The sequence below is a fragment of the Nanorana parkeri genome, unplaced genomic scaffold (assembly GCF_000935625.1).
Source record: "Nanorana parkeri isolate BGI_ZX_2015 unplaced genomic scaffold, ASM93562v1 scaffold1383, whole genome shotgun sequence".
NCBI classification, from domain to species: domain Eukaryota; kingdom Metazoa; phylum Chordata; class Amphibia; order Anura; family Dicroglossidae; genus Nanorana; species Nanorana parkeri.
In genome coordinates, this window is record NW_017307651.1 from 247,045 (window position 1) to 266,663 (window position 19,619).

The 19,619-nt window shown below is 39.5% G+C and overlaps 1 protein-coding gene across 5 annotated transcripts in view; it reads right to left on the reverse strand.

The window, feature by feature from the left end:
• Positions 1-4,297: 4,297 nt before the first annotated feature.
• CLTB (clathrin light chain B) overlaps positions 4,298-19,619 on the reverse strand; it is a 28,269-nt gene continuing 12,947 nt past the window's right edge. For 3 of the 5 annotated variants that reach the window (XM_018569721.1, XM_018569722.1, XM_018569720.1), the window contains exons 3-5: positions 14,730-14,847; positions 13,379-13,490; positions 4,298-4,934 (exon numbers count right to left, since the gene is read on the reverse strand). In XM_018569721.1, the coding sequence (XP_018425223.1) occupies positions 4,763-4,934; positions 13,379-13,490; positions 14,730-14,847 (402 nt within the window). In that variant the 3' untranslated portion in view covers positions 4,298-4,762. Of the gene's footprint in view, positions 4,935-7,532; positions 7,587-13,378; positions 13,491-14,729; positions 14,848-19,619 lie in introns of all 5 variants that reach the window. The other 2 variants (XM_018569719.1, XM_018569718.1) reach the window with 1 other exon arrangement.

Genomic DNA, 19,619 nt, shown 5'->3' on the forward strand with positions numbered 1-19,619 from the left:
ATATATATATATAATATATATATTATATTGCCGCCCACACAGTAGTGGTGACATATTCATTTTTTGGTGTAACTGTATTTTATTTTGAAGGCATGTTTAAATACAATTAAATGAAAACTATTAAATCAAAACAATCTAAAATATAAACAATCAACGTCCCCCCCTCAGCGGGCCGCGGTAAAATTATCACACGTTGACCGGTCCGCGGCGATAAAAAGGTTGGGGAGCACTGCTCTACAGGACATGTTGACATGTTTTTTATATCCATGACAGGTCCTCACATGGGCATGTAATACAGCTTAATAGCGCAGCGTTCCATATGAGATCTATCAACAGATGTCCTTGCTTGTGGTTCTATTGGGGGTGCATAGCTAGACCATGGATTAAAGGAGAACTATGTGGTCAGTGTTTTTCCCCATAGTTCTCCTTAGGGTAACGGGAGGACACAAACTAGCGTCCTCTCTTTACCCTAAGCTCAGTATACCGCTCGCGGTACACTGAGACGCCGGAGCGGATCCCGACGTAGATGACGGGATCCGCCCAGCTGCGTGAGTGACAGCTGGTGAGTGACAGCTGGCTCTGCCTATCTAGAGGCAGAGCCAGCTGTACCCGCTCCCGTCAGTTCCGCCAGTCAGCGCTGGCAGAGCGGGGAGAGGAGAATCCAGCCCCTCCCCCTGTCACGGCAGAGAGGTGAGCGAACGCCGGTATGTGTTCGCTCACCTCCCGATCTACTGAGCCGACCTGTGACAGTCTCATTGTCACAGGTCGGCTAGAACTATGAGGTGAGTGGAAATCACTCATCTCATAGTTCTCCTTTAAGGCTGTCAAAACCCATTGAAGACTTTTAATAACTTTTTGGTTAAAGGGCAGATTTACTAATACTATTTTCCAGTGATCGATTTCATTGCCCCACCCCAAGGGGCCATAAGGAAGCCATCACTCTTAAAGGAGAACTGAACTCAAACGTGAAGATTGGGTATTTGAAAGGGAAAATATACAGGGATGTTCACAAAAGGGTGAAGAGTCTGGAGAAGTGAACAATCTAGGACAACCTAGCTGAACTGGAAGAATTCTCCAATTCAGCTCACTTTACAGTTCAGCTATGTTGTCCTAGATTGTTCACTTCTCCAAACTCTTCACCCTTTTGTGAATAACCCTGTTCATTGTAACTAAGCAGTACCCTGAAAATGTTCCAATTGTTTGGCACTCCTGAGCATACAGCCTCATCTCTTGTTTGAGTTGGCCATCTCCACACAGAGACAACCTGCAAAACAAGACGTGCTAAATTATCAACAGGAAAGGGTAAGCTGCAGGCAGACCACAGGCAATACTGAAGAATAGTCATTTGCCCTCTCTGCCTTTTTGGCATATCTACATTAGTTCAGATCCTCATTAAGTTAACCACACATGTTACAGTCTGACTGTACAATCTTCTTTAGACCCACAAACAACTATTTAATACAAAAACGCATAGGGCTGGATACAATGAATAGTTTAGGTAGTTTCTTAGCTTACATGGTTTTAGTACCTCAAGGAGATTGTAATGTGTTTTAGCTTTACGCAGCTAGTTATTCAACCTTTTATATACACCAATCAGCCATAACATTTTGACCACTGAGAGGTGAAGTGAATAACATAGGTCATTCTGTGAAACCTTGGATCCCGCCATTCATGTGGATGACACTTAAACAGCTGAGGGGAGGGCTTGCGATGATTGCAGTGTTGAGCGGGCAGTGTGGGGCCTTTGTCTTCCGAAAATCGTACAATTTTCGGCAGGTTTTCCAGCTTGCTTGGAAGACTAAAGTCGTACGACCTTACAGTAAAAGCGGTCGCACACTGCCCATACACCTGCAGATTATCGTACGATTGCGGGATCACCCGCGATTATTATACTATAATCAGCAGTTGTATGGGCACCTTTAGTGTATGTGTATATTAGGCCCCATTCACACCTACAGTATATTTCAGGAGTGATTAGAGATTCCTGTGTCAGGAACTTGCGATTTCCTGCAGCAGGAATCCATAATCTGCCGTTTACAAGCAGCAACTATCATAAGATAAGAATGATTGGAATTATTAATCTTATAAAATAAGATTATTTAAGAGGGTATGTTCAGGAGCTCAGGACTTGAAATTTTGAGCCATGTATTGATGTCTATGGTACTTACTACACCTTTAAAATCCATGTATAAGGGCTACTTTGTAGTCAAAGCATTTGTTTTCTAAATGTGTGACTTCAGTGTCTATGGTGCTAGTGTGATTATTGTTATATCTATGTGATGTAGATGTTTAAACATTATAGTTATGGTTTATATGAAGACATTGTTATATATCTATAAGAAATGCAAGGGCCTAGAAAGCCATCAATGCTGGTTTTAAAGCCTATATAAACCCAAAAACAAAAATGTAATATATTGCAGCTTACCAGTCCTAGATGTTGTAGCTGCATTTGTTTTCACTTTTCAGGCTAGACACATTTTAAGCACGTACAGAAAATACCTGTTGACCTCATCAGAAATGCAGCATCCTAGTCACTTCCTGTGAGCTTAAAACAAAGCAAAGAACCTGATATTTACTACTACTATCAATATACCTTGTAATGAACATGAAAAAAGCCAGACATGTTTTAAGTCCAGACTTTATAACAACCATGGCTCCCTCCATAGTTACAATGGAGGGAAGAGTGTAGACCTGAAGGGACAGGAGGAAGTTTGTTATTTGCAGGATCATCAGGTGAAAATAAGGGAAAATCTATAGACAAGTAAGCTGCAATACATAAAAGTTTTGTTTTTGAGGTTAGATACATTGTAACATCATCTATGTAATATACTTTTACAATCAAAGATAAATTTCCATGTTACAAAAACAACATGACACGTTTAGAGTTTGTACTTTTCGATTTATTGATTTGAAAATGCATTGTGCACAGATTATACATGTCGTATGCAATGCAGTAGGTTTCCCCTGCTGAAAACTCTTGTTCATTATAGAGAATGAGTCCGAATACTATGGCTATAAGCAACATTCCACCAAGAGACAGATTGCCTTGTGTATCTAAAGATGGATGTGGAGCAGGAATCCATGCAATACAATTCAGCAGAGCTGTGCAGAACGCTTACATTTAGCATTATTGAACAGAATTGGAATGATGGAGTCCTCCACAGCAGCTGCTGCATTCGCATGTTGGTTTTAAAGAAGACCTGTCCACATTTTCAAATCGGAGGAATGAGAATGAGGCTGATGGGTACAGATCGCTAATTTCTATGGCCTTCTCTCTGGTACAACTTGTGTGTTGTACACTATATTGTCAAGTTGTATTGCAAAATATAGCAAGCCATGTAAGCCACTGGTTTCAATGCATGTTTTAGACAGAGAAATGCAAAACTAGGTATGCAAAACTTTTATATGGTGGACCACTGCAGGGAAGGCATCCCCCTTGATAGATAATACATCAGCATTTACTTGCAATATACAGCATTTCAGCACTGCAAAAACTGACATGACTGAAACTGAAGAACTGCACGAACAAATGCAGCTCTATGGTTTGATCCAGCAACCAAATAATAACAAAACTATTGGATAAAACTGCTGCTTTTCTAAAAGCTATACTGAAACATACCTGTGAATATTACGCAATATTGATAGTGTCTTTTTAGATATAAAAAAGTCCTGTTTGTTGACTTGAAAATAAATTAAAATATATTTTTAGAGACTGCATTTAGAATACTGGGATGACAGAGATGGAAAAACAAATGTACTCTTTTTAAACAATACTGGGATAAAAAAAAATAATGGTTTCATACTACTGACAAATGTAAGCTGCTGTAGATACTTGGAAGATGTATTTTGTATTGTTAGTTTGGAGTGTTTTCAATTACAGCAATTTTTTCTTTTTACATTGAGAAGGAATGCTTTACAGATCACAAAGTTGGTTTAATTGAAACCTGTACAATGTCAACATAGGTCACCCCTATAGGTAACAGACTTTTCATACTACAATAGGGAGAAGGGGACTATAAGCAAACCATTAAACTAATAAAAGAAATATAAGTTCCACCATTCAGCTGAGGATTTCTCTTGCTCTGTAAACGGGTGCAAGTCATCCATCCAAAAAACATTCTGTGACTGCATAATCCATCCTGTTCGGTCAATATTATTTAAGGAATAGCTTACACGTAGAGACCAGCTGGATGAAGACATGTACAGCTGGCCAAAGAGAATTGTGCAGTTTTATTGAAAGTACAGTATTCTACGACAAAAATTTCGATTTTTATAACTCATCAATTTTGTTAAAGAATTTAAGTTATTTGATATTAACTAACCTATTTCTGTATAATGTGTCCTTGCCTCTGTGCATAGGTTTTATACCCTCTTTCAAGGGGATTTACAGTACTTTGCACCATTGCCACACATGCTTTACATTTCTCAAACAATTTATGACAAATATACAAGCGAGCATTCTAAAAAGACAGGCACACAGAAAAAAATCAAACATCTCATAAGCTTTTCTTCTCCCCACCACATGCTTCTGCTACAACAGTCAGCATTCTTAAACTATGTCATCACAACTTAAAGTTGAAGTGGTGATGCTGTACTGCAGGTTGTAATTTGAGTTCATTAAAGGGTGTCTTGCTGAGGGCGCGATGCAGGATTGGTGACTTGGTCATGTTCATGACATAAATGCATGGGCCTCCGACCAGTGATGATGGACTCTTTGGTATAATGTGAAGCAGGGAGGTGAGGTGAGGTTGGAGAGGAAAAGTTAACGAGACAGAGGTGTCTGTTTCATGGAGATAAGCACGGATCTCATACGAGACACATCTTTCGACTGCTTGCTGCTCTTGGGGTTAAAATCGCAAAGACGGGCAACGCGTTCCCACTCAGTGCCAGTGTCATCATCCTTGGTCTCAGAGGCAAGGACTTCATCGGATGCTCTGGTTATAAGAACAGTGTAAAGGTTAGCGACAATGACAGTGTAGATAGCCAGTGAGCATGCTTAACTCCAACTATTGCACATGTTTAAAGTAAACCTTTTAAAAGAGACATATGGAACCTCCCACTGTTATCTTCTAAACATTCCACTTGCCCAACTATTATGCTAGCAAAGTGAAACAAGATACAGAGGGGCACACATAGGGATATTTTCTTGACAATAAAAATAATAATAGGCACCTTGTAATGCCTGGTGCTCTGTGGGACCTTTAAAGGTTAGATTTAAGTGTCACTGCATAAAGAATTATGTGGACTGAAGTGTTGTGAACTGTCATCACTAGGATCCTTGACAGATATTGAAGCAATGCATGAGTAGAACATAAAACATATGTTTAAACATAATACAATTCTAGAATAAATGGGCCAGGAGCCTAAGACAAATATGCCTATAAAAATGAAATGATGATAATGACAGCGGTATTTTAAATTAACCTATAATGTGATATAACCTTCCCCTTTGTTATTATCCACACCCTTAGAGAAATAAAGTCTACCCTTGTGGTGTTGGTCATGTGGTCTCTCCTAAAGGGGATGATCACTGTTTCAGGTACATTTGCGAACCATCTGGCTTTACCCAAGTTATTCCTCAGGCTCTTTTGGCAGACACAACGTAACCGGTGTTGGAAAGTTGAAGAACAGGAAGTACGCCACAACAATGGGGGGAATTTATCAAAACTGGAGCAGGCGCCCATGGCAACCAATCAGCTTTTCTATTCAGTTTGTTCAGTTAAGGTTTGGAAATGAAAGAGACATGCTGATTGGTTGTAATGGGCAGCTGCTCCAGATTTTGTCTGCTCCAGTTTTGATAAATTCCCCGCAATGTGTTTTATGTTGGTACCTTGCTTTCTTCATGTTACTAAGGGTAACAAAAAGAGGTTGTTTAATAGTACCGGTCTACTTAAACTACTCCATGTTTTTTTGCTAAGTCTACACTTACAGCAGACTTCGCACACAACATACAGATGATGTTAAAATATAGAAAAGGCAATTCTGAACACATTCATTTTTTTCTACAGGAAATCAATAGAAGACCACGAGGTGTTTTATTAACTGATATTCATTTAAGGACCACTGTTGTAAAAAAATATTTTATCTGATGAATGTCTAATTAAAAAATAAAATAGGAATTAATCTTAATTCTATCATTATACTGTATGTAATAACCCTATACAGATCTAAAGAAAAGTATTTTTTCACAACAGTGGTCCTTTAAATCATTTGAGCATCTTGAAGTGATGCTGCTGACTGATTTTTATAGGTTCCTCAGGTCACAGAACTAGTGTTTATCTCACATATGTAAAAGGAAACCTATATGAAAATATATCTACAGGCTGCCATGGCTGACCTCTTTTTTCAAAAATGTGAGTCGTACAAGTCAATGCCTTGGAATAAGCGAGCGAGCAGCAAGTGAAGTCAGAGTGATCTGTGGACTCCATCTAAGTCAGTGTCTCAGAAAGTGTTAAAGCCACTGGATTAGAATGACGCCCAGGCAACAAAAGCCAGCAAAGGCAGCAATGATGTTTCTCTCATGCCAGATTTGAGGATTTATCTATTGCTATCTTCTGGCATTGATTAGTTAAGAGGACAGAGAAAGGTATTACCCAATCAATAGATGACATAAAATGTATGAAATATTTAATGTCGTACTACTTTCCCTCTAAAACTGTCCATTCAAAAACTGATGTGTAAGTGTTGCGTGGAGGCTACGGAGATAAGTCACCTACGGTGCTGCTTATTCCAGGTCTACATTTCTGACCCAGTGCAGAGATTTACACAAAGAAGTCATGATTCCTCTTTACCTTTTGTCACAGCCATACTGTGGGGGGAATTTATCGAAATTGGAGCAGGCAAAATTTGGAGCAGCTGTGTGTGGCAACCAATCAGCCTCTCTCTTCAGTTTAGATTTGAAAATGAAAGAGAGAAGCTGATTGGTCGCCATGCACAGCAGCTCCATATTTTGTCTGCTCCAATTTGGATAAATTCCCTTCTGTATCTCTGGTGACTTAATGCTGGGCATCCTTCTCCTGCTGATTCTCTGCAGAAATATACAGAGAATTCAGAAGAGCAGCATAGGAGACACCAATACTTCCTATAATATTGAGCTGGGGGAATTATGGCTTGTACATGCATGTCTGCAGGGTCACTTTCTGCTGAGTCCCTCAAAGTCATAACAAACTTTAGGCCAGATGAATCCACTGGACTACATCCATAAGCTTTGGCTGGACTGATACATTTTACTGCCCGATTTATATTTGTATACATGAAACGTAATTTTACCTAAAATGACAAAGAATCTAACATGTTAATAAACAGGGCACCAAACAGTAGTTCCATATAAAACCACTTCAGATGTACTACTATTATATATTATACTAGACAGACAAAGCTATGCACAAAGTCTGCTAGATTGTAAAAGAACGTAAACGGCAAAGTCTACAATTATACTATATGACCACTATACTGTCATAGCTGTAATTCTAATCAGCAGAGAGATTACATTAAGAATTAAGAGCTAAAAGGATAGAATAAAGAGAACATACACATAGCCAATGACCTCAGCATTAGGCTGCTGGTAAAACGCTTTGTCCGCAATCCTGGGTTAACAGCATGCAAAAGACAATAAGAGAGAAAGAAGTGAAGAAGAAAACAGAAAGTTAGTGCACACTGATGTCAAATTTAAAACAGTTTTAACCAGAAAAACAAACGTGGACTTTAAAGGACTTTATTAAAGTAAAATAGCAAGACAAATATAAAACACTAACACTTGTATTTATGTTAAAATTGATTGGCAGCACAGTGGCTTAGAGGTTAGCACCTTTGCCTTGCAGCACTGGGGGTTTGAATCTGCCAAGGCACTATCTACATAGAGTTTACATGTGCTCCCTGTGCTTGCATGGGCTCCCTCCCACACCCCAAAGAAATGCTGGAAGGTTAATTGGCTCCTGTGTAAATTGGCCCAGTATGCATGTGAGATGGGGACCTTACATTGTAAGCTCCTTAAGGGCAGGGACTGATGTGAATGTGCTGTTTAAAATGATCAGTGCTATATAAATACCTGAAATAAATAACTTAAAAAATATATACAATTTTGCAAATTATGATTGTATTCTCTGTGCCCAATTTACACGTCCATGTTTGGTTTGTATTGATCTCAAACATTTATAAACTATTTAACAACACAGCATAGAAAGGCCCACAGACCTGATTGTATACTTTGTGCCTAATATATACGTCCATGTTTGTTTTTAGGTTACAGCTGCTTTTGCGAATATCTGGATATGGGCCAATTCAAGGGAATCTTGCCTAGCAACAAACTAAATTATTTGATGTCAAAGTTATACTGCTGATCAAATGTTTACGTATTTGAACAAGATTTTAAGATTCTTAAGAAGGGTATAATATTAGATGTTTTTTGTTTAGCTTTTGGGCTTAAAGGGAGAAAAAAAAAAAGAAGAAGATTCACTTATACGCACTAAAGCTGGCCATACATTATATGCAAATTGCGTCTGTTTTTTCAGGTGCCGGTTGTAGCACCCTTTCGGGTGGCATCCCTCAATCAGCTGATTGAAGGAGCCAGCTGGAAAAACTTAGAACGAACAGAGTCAGCAACCAGTGAGCTTCCAGCTCGGTTTGGGTATTCTAAGTACAAAAAGAGACAGCAGGGTACAAAAGAGAGTACAAAAAGAGACAGCGAGGATTGCTCGATCAATGCTCGTGTAGTGTTGATGGAGGAATCTGTTTTATTTTTTTCATTCAGCCAGCTAGCAGGTTGAACCAAAAAAAAAAAAAGAACAGTGTATGGTCATCTTAAATATCATGCATGAGAAATCTCCCGCTGCAGCTAATGTTGTTTCACAGTTGACCCTGCCGGCCGTCAAAATACCTGAACCGTGCCTGTCTGACTGGATGAACGGGCTATTCAGCTGACAGTTTTCTTCCCAGCTTCTTCAGTTTCACCAAGAACCAGATGGCATGTGCTCAGCGTATAGCCAGCTCAAAGTGCAGTTCCACTTTTGCAGTCTAATTTGAGAAAACCCCTCTATAGGTTTGTTATGTGTTCCTATCCACACAGCATATCTAAAAAGAATGTTTAAAAATATATTTCTTACCTTTTAGGTATTTCTTTGGTGAAGGCCTTTCTGCAGATTGCAGACTACTCTGAGCAGTTTGAAAGTGAGACTAGATGATCAGACTGAGGGTCAGACTGAGCGTCGTCTCATTAACACACAATGATCTAAATCCTTTAACCCTTTGTTAGGACAGACATTAAATATGCTCAACATTCAAATATATTCAAAAGCATCCACATACGAAGTTTGGGATTTCAAAAGGCACTCATTGCACACATATTTAACAACACCCAAAGCATTTAAGCTTTACTGATAATACAGAGCAATACAATATCTACCAACTTGAGGGAATATGCAATTGTTTTATAACACGTTTTAGTAGATATTTTAATGCTCTGTGTTATCAATAAAGCTTAAATATTTTATATGTTGTTTAATATGGGGGCAATGAGTGCCTTTTGAAAACCCAAACTACCTATGTTACATAGTTAGTCAGGTTGAAAAAAGACAGGGTTAGGGTTAGAAAGTCCATCGAGTCCAACCTATAGAGAATCGAGTCCAACCTATAGAGAAGGAAAACAACCTATGTGGATGTTTTTGAATGTAAAATAGGGGAAGGGCACTATATTTGCCTTACTTTAAAGGCTCCAGGTGAACAAGGCAACAAGTGGGTTTATTGTTCAAATATACTGTAGTTTACAACTGATAATGCCAGAACAGTACAGGCAGGGTTAATTAGAGTAAACATAACTTTGCACAGCCCCCTCCATAACAGCCTAGTCTGGATTTTTAAGCAAGTAAGAAGCACTTTAAAAAGTAAACAACAATTTGTTTAAGTTATGCAATGTGAATGGGAAAAAGTAACAAGTAGGTGTTATCCCAATCTGACTTGGAGGAGGCGGGCAGTAAATCATCTCTCAAACAGTGACTGCAGCCAGTCAGCTGCAGTCATTGTCAGGTAATTCAATACAATATTCAGAATACAATAATCAGCAGGGGAGAGTTTTTCATCCACGCTGGATGAGGGAATCAAAAGATTTTTATTTCATGTAGCTCATGGGGAGCCCCTCCTGCACATCATTATTTTCCCTTCACTATGATGATTATTGACCCATACTGAGGTGTCTGAGAATAGTCAAAGCCCCAACTTGTTTTTGTTTGTTTGCTAAATTCAACCATCATTATTGTAAGCTTGTTCAGGTTTATTAAAGTAACATAAAACTTTATCTTAAAGATCTTATATTACCTATAACATGCTAGTGTAATTTCAAAATGTTTTCTCAATATTTTTAAATCAGCAGCTTTCATTTAAATAAGACCTGGTGATTCTGTGTTAGAGGTCTTTTTTTTCTCAGACGTTTCCTGTTATAGGGTGACAATGATCTGTCCCTTTCTCCCAACTGTGCTCCTGTGTTGTCACACTGTCAGATGGCCTTTCGATAGGGGACTACAAGCGTCTATTTTGATGCATTATAAGCAGCAATGGCGCACTGTTTTGACCATCAGGACACCCACCCTGAGAAATGGCATACAACCATTATTGGAGTAAATGTTGTTAAGACTTGAAGTGGCTGCAGATCAACAGCACTAAGAAGCAATAAAGGATAAAAATTGGTGAGAATACATATTTTTATTTCATTGCCAAATGTTTAGGATACCAAGTGCTTTAGCAAACGCCATGTAATTCTGTAAGGTTTACATCTACTTTAAAGCCACACTCCAAGCAAAAGGATCATTTACACACCGCACTGGGTGTGTAACTTATCATAAAAAAACTGTGTGTTATATACAGAAGGCTGCTGCAAAGTATACAAATCTTACTGTTCAGCATGCCGTCCTATGCATACAATGCCCAGCTTCTGTGACTCTAGCTGTACATCACTCCACCACATCACCCGCCCCTCCTCAATACTTGCCCATTCACAAAATGTATTTTTTCAAATACCCTCCTGTGACTGGAGGAGAGGAGATTATGTCACATCCCCGCCCACTCCTCTCATCCTCTAATCACAGAAGACATCACAAGACATTTTGTGTATAGAAGATAGTGAAGAGGGGCGAGTAATGCGACCAGAGCGCTGCCTCTCTTCAGTGCCCGGAAGGTGGATTTTTGGCTACAGGAGATGGCATGCTATAAGATGAGATTTGTATACTTTGTAGCAGCCCTCTGCACAAAACGCCCATCTTTTTAATGCTAATTTACACATCCAGTGCGCTGTGTAATTATCAATGTGCCTGGAGTGTGGCTTTAATATTTGAGATGTGCAAAATTTGAAATAGCTAAATCATTTTGCACTGCAACATTTAGGTTAGTAGGAAATGATCTGTACAAAGTTCCTGCAGTCTATGACGCCTAGGAAATGTTTTATCATGTTTTTACTAGATATACTAAATGGGTGTTGCCCTGCGGAACAATTGTCTAACTCCAGATTAATGGTTAACTTTGGCTGTCTGTTAGTGTTAGCTGATTGTCTCGTACACACCTTCCTACTACACTGTTTAACCAACTCTAAAGTACAAGCTAGACAAAAAGAGATAAGTGCATGTGTTATGCCGGCCATACATACAGTAATCTTCAGGCAAATGGAACTACTTGCAGACACCTATAAGCACAAAAATGACAAAACATATCAATGCAACCTACTGCCAACAGTGTAAATCATGTCATGGCTTCAATAATAACTGCTGGAGGCAGGTGGCATTGATCTATTCGGTCTGTAGACAGCTTATGGTGACAGAAGTGCCATCTGGTCAGATGGAATGTATAAAGGGTGATAAAGTCCTTTTTGCTAAACCCAGTATGACATGATAGGGAATCTGTCACAAATACTTGGATTTTTGCTTGAGTATATGCTTAGACCAATACTGGCCACACACTGTATGCAGACTGAACAAACAACAGATTCCTCCAGTCATACTAAACAGCATGGATTGACAATTCTCCCACTGGGCTATTGTATTCCGCCACTGCTCATTGGCTGCAGTCACTGTTCGGACAAGAACTTTCCACCTGGTTCTTTTGATTTTCTGATTGCAGGATGTCAGACAGAACGCTGCCAACAGGGCCACTCACTAAGCAAATTTTGTCAAGAACGGGACCGAAATTTGCTCAGTGGCTGTCATTGACCATATAGCAGGACAAAGTGACTGCTATTACTTACAGAGCTGAAGTGTTGATTTATTCTCCTGACTCAGAAAAAATCAATACACTCTGCAGCAATTTTCTATACTTACAGTAGCTATGACCCTAATGCTTTTTAAAGTTCCATTAAGTATTATTAAAGAGCAAATTCAGCCAAAAAGTCAGCATTTAACTATTATATTGGAAACAATTTAATGTTGTTAAATTTAGAAAGTTCATACAGTTTAATTTAATGTGAGTTCCATGAAAATATGCTGTTAGTACGGTCATTTATCAGGCTTTCCGTATGAGAGATAACAAGGAGCCTGTAGTGGGTGTGTTTGGTAAGAATGCTTCTGCATCACAAGGGGGTTTTGTGATCAAACGGATCACCATTAAAATGAAGTGGGGTGGTGTGGTGCACTACTGCAATGCCTGGATGGAAAAACTGAATACTGATCAAATATTCCATGCTGCTGGCATTTACCGCCAGTGTACTTTTAATACTCCTAAAGTAAAACTCTAGTTTTGTTTAAAAAAAAAAAAAAAATCAAAATTTAAAGGTAAAATACTGTATATAGATCGCAAAGATTTAACAACCGGTTTCTTGCATATTCTGATCTGCTTCTGTTCTGTAGTGAGTTGAACCATGCAAGTGCTCTTGCTAAAATCCTTAGCAAAATTAGTGCTAAGTGGGAAGTTTTTCATTTACTATAACAACATAATCAGTCCCTGTGACGTAAGAAACAATGCATCTCTGGTGTTCTAGATGTTCTGCTTTCTAAGATGAAATGTGTAATGCTCCAACTGTTAGAGAATATCAGGACAGGCTGAAATGGAAAGTTAATTTTGCCAACAATAAATTATAAAATAGATTGTGTAGCAATTGTATATCTTTTAAATTAAGCTCATTAGTTTCTTTCATCTTGAAGGTTTCTTTGAGCCCATACCAGGAGTATATCCAGCCTGGGGAAGCAGCCCCATTAGAAGTTTATGGAAATATTCCACTGGGAGGGGGATGGGAGGGACAGCTTGGCTTATGATATCTGTACCTTCTGCTCCTTCTGCTACCTACTGCTCCATTCAAAAGTCAAAGAGATTTAAATGGAGTTCTTTAAGCTTTACATATTTACAGTAAATGTAAATACAGGCTACTGTAGAAAAGCACTACAGAAAAGGCAGTCCAACTACTAACCTGTTTGTGACCTTATTCTTCTCTATCTGTTCACTCTGTCTCTGGTACCACTCTTCTAGATCTTTCTTGGCTTTCTCTCTCCATTCCTGTTCCGTCACCTTGGAAGCTGCATCTGTAGCATGCAAGAAACAAATGAATGTGTAAAAGAACGTGAAGAAAGGTCACCAGCAAATGTCACATAGGCCAAAATAGCCAAAGTGTCAGGGCTGCGCAGGGTCCCTTCCTCAAGGCGACACTGTCAATTTTTAATCACCGAAAAAGAAGAATGCTAAGCTGGCCATAGACTTACAGGTTCCTTTTGTCCAGCCTTTGAGCTGAACACAAGAAATCTAACAGATTTCTTCGTCCGCGGTAAACAGCGTGGATTGACAAAAGCCGGTGTCAGAATACCCAAACAGTTACTATAGCTAATTGGTTGGAGCCGCTGTTCGCCCAACAACTTTCCACCCAACTCCTTCAACAAAAGTCAATTGAATAATCGACTTTTATTGAGCCGGGCAGTTCCGGCAGCGCCAAACACAACTCAATTTTTTTAATTCGAGTAGTGTAGGGCCAGCTTTGGAGTTGCCCTTGGCAACCTATTAAGCTTTTCTATTTAGTCTTTTAACCTGTACTGTAAAATAATATGACAATTTACATTAGCTGACCCTGTATATGTCCCAGGGAAAGAGAACATATATGAAGGGAAGCAATGCATGCAGGGCCTGGATGACAGAATCGTTTAGCAATATGTTAGCTCTAAACTGTATGTTACAAGGTAGATAAAAGTAACCAATTTGTGTCTGTAACTGTTCAGCTTTTCACAATGTAAAGTAATACAATGAGATAGTATCAAGAACTTTCTGTTCCATGTAGTTAGTTCTCTGCAGAGACAGCCACGGCTCGAATTTCGGTAGAGCAGGAATCGAGATGAAATTGAAGCTGTCTATGGGGGCCTTGGAGCATTCTCCAAGAACCCAGTGGTGGATGGAGTGGTGGGAGAGTGATGAAAGGTAAGTTGCAGGGGCCCACTTTAATGTGATCCCATTGCTTTGCCCTGTATGGGAACTAAAAGGCTCAAAAAAGAACGACTCAGCAGCAGAAGCATGAGTTTGTTGGCACTCAGGACTTGCAGTCACTTGAGGCTGCCAAATAGGCTGCCAAATATTGATTTATTTTGCGGATGGGCAACAGTGAAAGTTCTTTCAGGCCTGACACCACTGTGACAGGTTTATAAATTAGAGGAAGGGAAAATAAAAAAAGTTGTTGCCCAGGGCAACCAGACTACATTTGGTGTTGAAGTTTTAATTTCCCCTCTTTTTTTAAATGTTAAATAAGCACCACCATTAAGTGAAACCACTACAAAATTTACCCAGCTCCTCCAAGCGTTCCTTCTGTTCTTCTCTCCATTTGCGGAGACTCTCTGGCTCCTGAGTAAGGCGGTCAGCCTGTGCTATAGCTGCATATCCATCATTGAAAGATGACGAATCCTAGAATGGATAGAACATATTATGTAATTTCCTCCATATATTTATCATATGCAGTGCTAAAATTCAGTAAATTCCCCCATAGGTCTATTTTATTGTGCTTTCTCCGTGACTTCAGAGCTTTGCAGCCATACAACCCCGGAAAACTCATATAAAATAGATACTGTACAGTAAGTGTATTCCCCTAATAAAATTGTAACTATGTATTGCTCCAAAGCAGAATGGTTACATTAAAAAAAGAAAAAAAGAATGTTCAAAAAAAGACAGCTTGCCATCTTATTATCACATTGATGTCCTAAGCACAGGTCTTTGTGGCCTTTCTGCATATTCAGCCTGCTTAAGGGCCTTGTTTGAATGATTCATTTATATTCCATATGAACAAAAGCAGACCATAAAGCCACAATGTTTTAAACAGCACAAATATAATTTAAAAATTGTCATCAGTAAGGATATACACTAGCACAATACTTTACTGTCCTGAAATGCTTGAAAATATTTCAGCTGACATACTGCTAGTGCCAGTTAGAAAATAAAAATACGGTTGTCATGACGAACAGTTGAAGCAAACATGGGCTCTGCCCGTGCAGGGAAAAGCATAAGACTTTCTTTACAGTCACTCTTCCTGTTATTATATACAGACTTTTACGGTCACCCTTCCTGTTATTATATACAGACTTTACAGTCACCCTTCCTGTTATTATATACAGACTTTACAGTTACCCTTTCTGTTATTATACACAGACTTTACAGTCACCCTTCCTGTTATTATATACAGACTTTACAGTCACTCTTCCTGTTATTATATACAGACTTTACGGTCACCCTTCCTGTTATTATATACAGACTTTACAGTCACCCTTCCTGTTATTATATACACACACTTTACGGTCACCCTTCCTGTTAGTATATACAGACTTTACAGTCACCCTTCCTGTTAGTATATACAGATCACCCTTCCAGTTAGTATATACAGACTTTACAGTCACCCTTCCTGTTAGTATATACAGACTTTACAGTCACCCTTCCTATTAGTATATACAGACTTTACAGTCATTCTTCATGTTAGTATATACAGATCACCCTTCCTGTTAGTATACACAGACTTCATAGTCACCCTTCCTGTTAGTATATACAGACTTTACAGTCACCCTTCCTGTTAGCATATACAGACTTTACAGTCACCCTTCCTGAGGAGATAGGGGAATGAGTCACATGTTCCTCCATATAAGGAAATGCCAGGTATTTTCTTCAAGGTGTGTTCATACCATGTCTGTTGCTGCATTTCCTGCACGCTTCCACACATATATGGTGTGAACAGGGCACATAGAAAACAATGGTTAATTATGTTGCCTGTTCACGCCATACATGTGTGGTTGTGTGCAGAAAACGGAGCAACAGACATGGTGTGGACAAGTCCTTACCCTAACATGAGTTAGGACAGGGGTGGGCAACTTAGGCCCTATAGCTGTACTTTAACTACAAATCCCAACATGCCTCTGCGAGTCATGCCTTAAACTGTCAGTCTTGCAATGCCTCATGGGACTTGTAGTTCCACAAATGTTAGAAGGCTGGTGTTGCTCACCCCTGAGTCAGGGCCTGTGTCGACAGGCTTTTTGTTCACTTCAGTTGGTCTTTGCATTCCCATACAAGTCTACGGGCATGCAAAACCTGCTTTAGTCAGTCAAATGCAGGTCAGAAAGAGGTAAACTGCAGGTAAATGCACCTGTCAATGAATTCTGAATGATCTCAGAAGCATCTCAAATGATGCCAAACTGATGCCATCGACACAAGCCCAAAGCCCGTCTACACGGGCCCTCGAGTGTGTTAATGTAATGCAACAATGTAAATGGGTCCCTAAAGCATAGCTAAAAACAAAAATTGAATATTTTGCAGCCCACCGGACCTTAGATGTGATGGCTGCATTCATTTTCTTCTTTCAATCTAAGACCATTTTCAGCAAGTACAGAAAATGCATATTGATCTTGCCAGAAATGCTGTGTCCTTGTTACTTCCTGTGCGCTAAAAAGAACGCACAAACATCCTTGTCTTTCTTCTGTAACCTGCTAGTTCCATCAATCCATCAAAAATGGAGATGAACAAAGGCAGACACGTTTGAAGTGCACCCTGTGTGTCCGTCTCCATAGATACAATGGAGAAATGAGTGTAGCCACCCAGGGACAGGAATTGTGTTATTTGCTGGATTACCAGGTAAAAATGAAAAAAGATAACTAAAGTAGCTACCACATCTGTTCAAGTTATAATTACTGGTAAGCTGCAATATATTGTTTTGGGGTTTAGAAAGGCTTTAATGTAAACAAGGCCCAACTTAACGACTCAGGGCATCCCCTTTCCTTCAGTCCTAAATGGGAGGGGCTGTTTTCTTCAGATATGAATATGCCTTTATGCTAGTAGTCCTTGTCCTACTGCACTCCAGACCGGAATCCAAATATAATAAGATGGGTGCTGGTATGACCTGCAGATGGCACCGCGTAAATCCAAATGCAGACACACTCCCGCCAAAGTCTACTATGTAGAACGCCTTTAATAAAGATGCTAAATATCTATCAAAAACAATAGTGAGTCGCCTCCACATTGGCTCCTTGTATTCATCTCTCCCCCTCATAGTATATATGCAAAAAAAGGGGGGGTTTGTAGAGAGGGTTTGTGGAGAGATATATACCGAACCATGCTTAAAAGTATAATAGATTTATTTGGCATACAAAATATTGGTAAAATTCATAAATATCATTGTTACATACATAGATGGTTACTGAGAATCTCAGTTTGAACAGCATAATTCATCCAATAGTACATAAATTGATAAAATTCTGATACATATCAGCCATGATTCCTTCCAAATGATCCATTCATTATAAAATTTCTCCAAGGTGTGTCTATCAATGTGTATCTCAAGATAATCGTCTCAGAACGATTCATCCCTACGCGTTTCGCATTCAAGCTTCTTCAGGGGATTCGATTCATCTATCAAATGGAAATTATGCATGTAGTTACTGTATATCATTCATTTGGGCGTGCCCATCTTGATATCATGCCTATAGGGGGTGGGAGAGACCCATTGTCGGGATTCTCCCTGTGTGCATACAGCGCACACCTGGAACAGGCATCAGGTACTCACCTATATCAAGTACCTGGAGGTGGGTCGACATGGAGTCGGGCTGGCAGGATTGGCACCTGGAACACCTGTGTCCGGTGCTTTCAATTCGGCGATGGGGGTTACTTAAGCGGAGGGATATCATTGGTGCTAGTGTGGAGAGCGCACCATTCGGAGCTGCGAACTGAGGACAGCACACACATCTATTTCTCATATATCTTGGCTTCAAACCAGGTACATTTTCCCACTTCCCCTTCCCCTTTTTTAAATTGAGTTTTGATTGTCACCTTGTTTAGGCATTGATATTTGTTGCTGTGTCACCATCAATGGGAATTTCACACACCCAATAGTAGTGGATAGTAGTATACACACATGTCCCACCTGGGATTTGGGAAACACATAGCATACTGATTAAACTATCGACATACATATATAGGGTTTATACACACCCACCAACAGCAAGCGACCTCACCCAAGCAAACCTAAGAGCGATTAATCACTTATGTGTGTATACATACACATATAGACACCTTATCATATTATTTTTGGTATTCAAATACACACATTGTCACTCATAGTTGATTTTGCCATACGTCCCTCATAGGTTGCCGTTCCGAATGGGATCATATTGTGGCTCTCTCCCACTGCCTAGGGTATTCCTCCCTTTAAGACCCCGGCGTCCGGGTAGAGAGAATGGACGGTACGTGATGGCAGGGCTACCTCTAGCCACCCACCTCGTGCCAGCTCTACTCCATGTCGACCCACCTCCAGGTACTTGATATAGGTGAGTACCTGATGCCTGTTCCAGGTGTGCGCTGTATGCACACAGGGAGAATCCCGACAATGGGTCTCTCCCACCCCCTATAGGCATGATATCAAGATGGGCACGCCCAAATGAATGATATACAGTAACTACATGCATAATTTCCATTTGATAGATGAATCGAATCCCCTGAAGAAGCTTGAATGCGAAACGCGTAGGGATGAATCGTTCTGAGACGATTATCTTGAGATACACATTGATAGACACACCTTGGAGAAATTTTATAATGAATGGATCATTTGGAAGGAATCATGACTGATATGTATCAGAATTTTATCAATTTATGTACTATTGGATGAATTATGCTGTTCAAACTGGGATTGTCAGTAACCATCTATGTATGTAACAATGATATTTATGAATTTTACCAATATTTTGTATGCCAAATAAATCTATTATACTTTTAAGCATGGTTCGGTATATATCTCTCCACAAACCCTCTCTACAAACCCCCCCTTTTTTTGCAAAGATGCTAAATAACCATGGTGACATCAGTGAACAACAGGTGACATCAGTGAACAACATTTCGGAATCATTACTGGTCCCTTTATCAGGCAAGGTAAACACTGTGACACAGTGGTGGTGGACTTCTTTACTTCGTATCCCTTTATGCTAAGTGTCCATAAAAACAATGCATTGGTCAATAAAAAAAAATGATACTACAATGGCAGTAGTTAAAGGGTATCCATAGGTCATAAACAAAAAATAAACATGTATTTCTATATTGAATTTCTTTCCCACTCCTAATAACGGTATTGTAGAAGTCTGTAAACGTATTGAAGGTGCCCACAGGATGTTCTTCCTTATTGCACTGACAGAATTTCACTCAGCCCTGTGAAT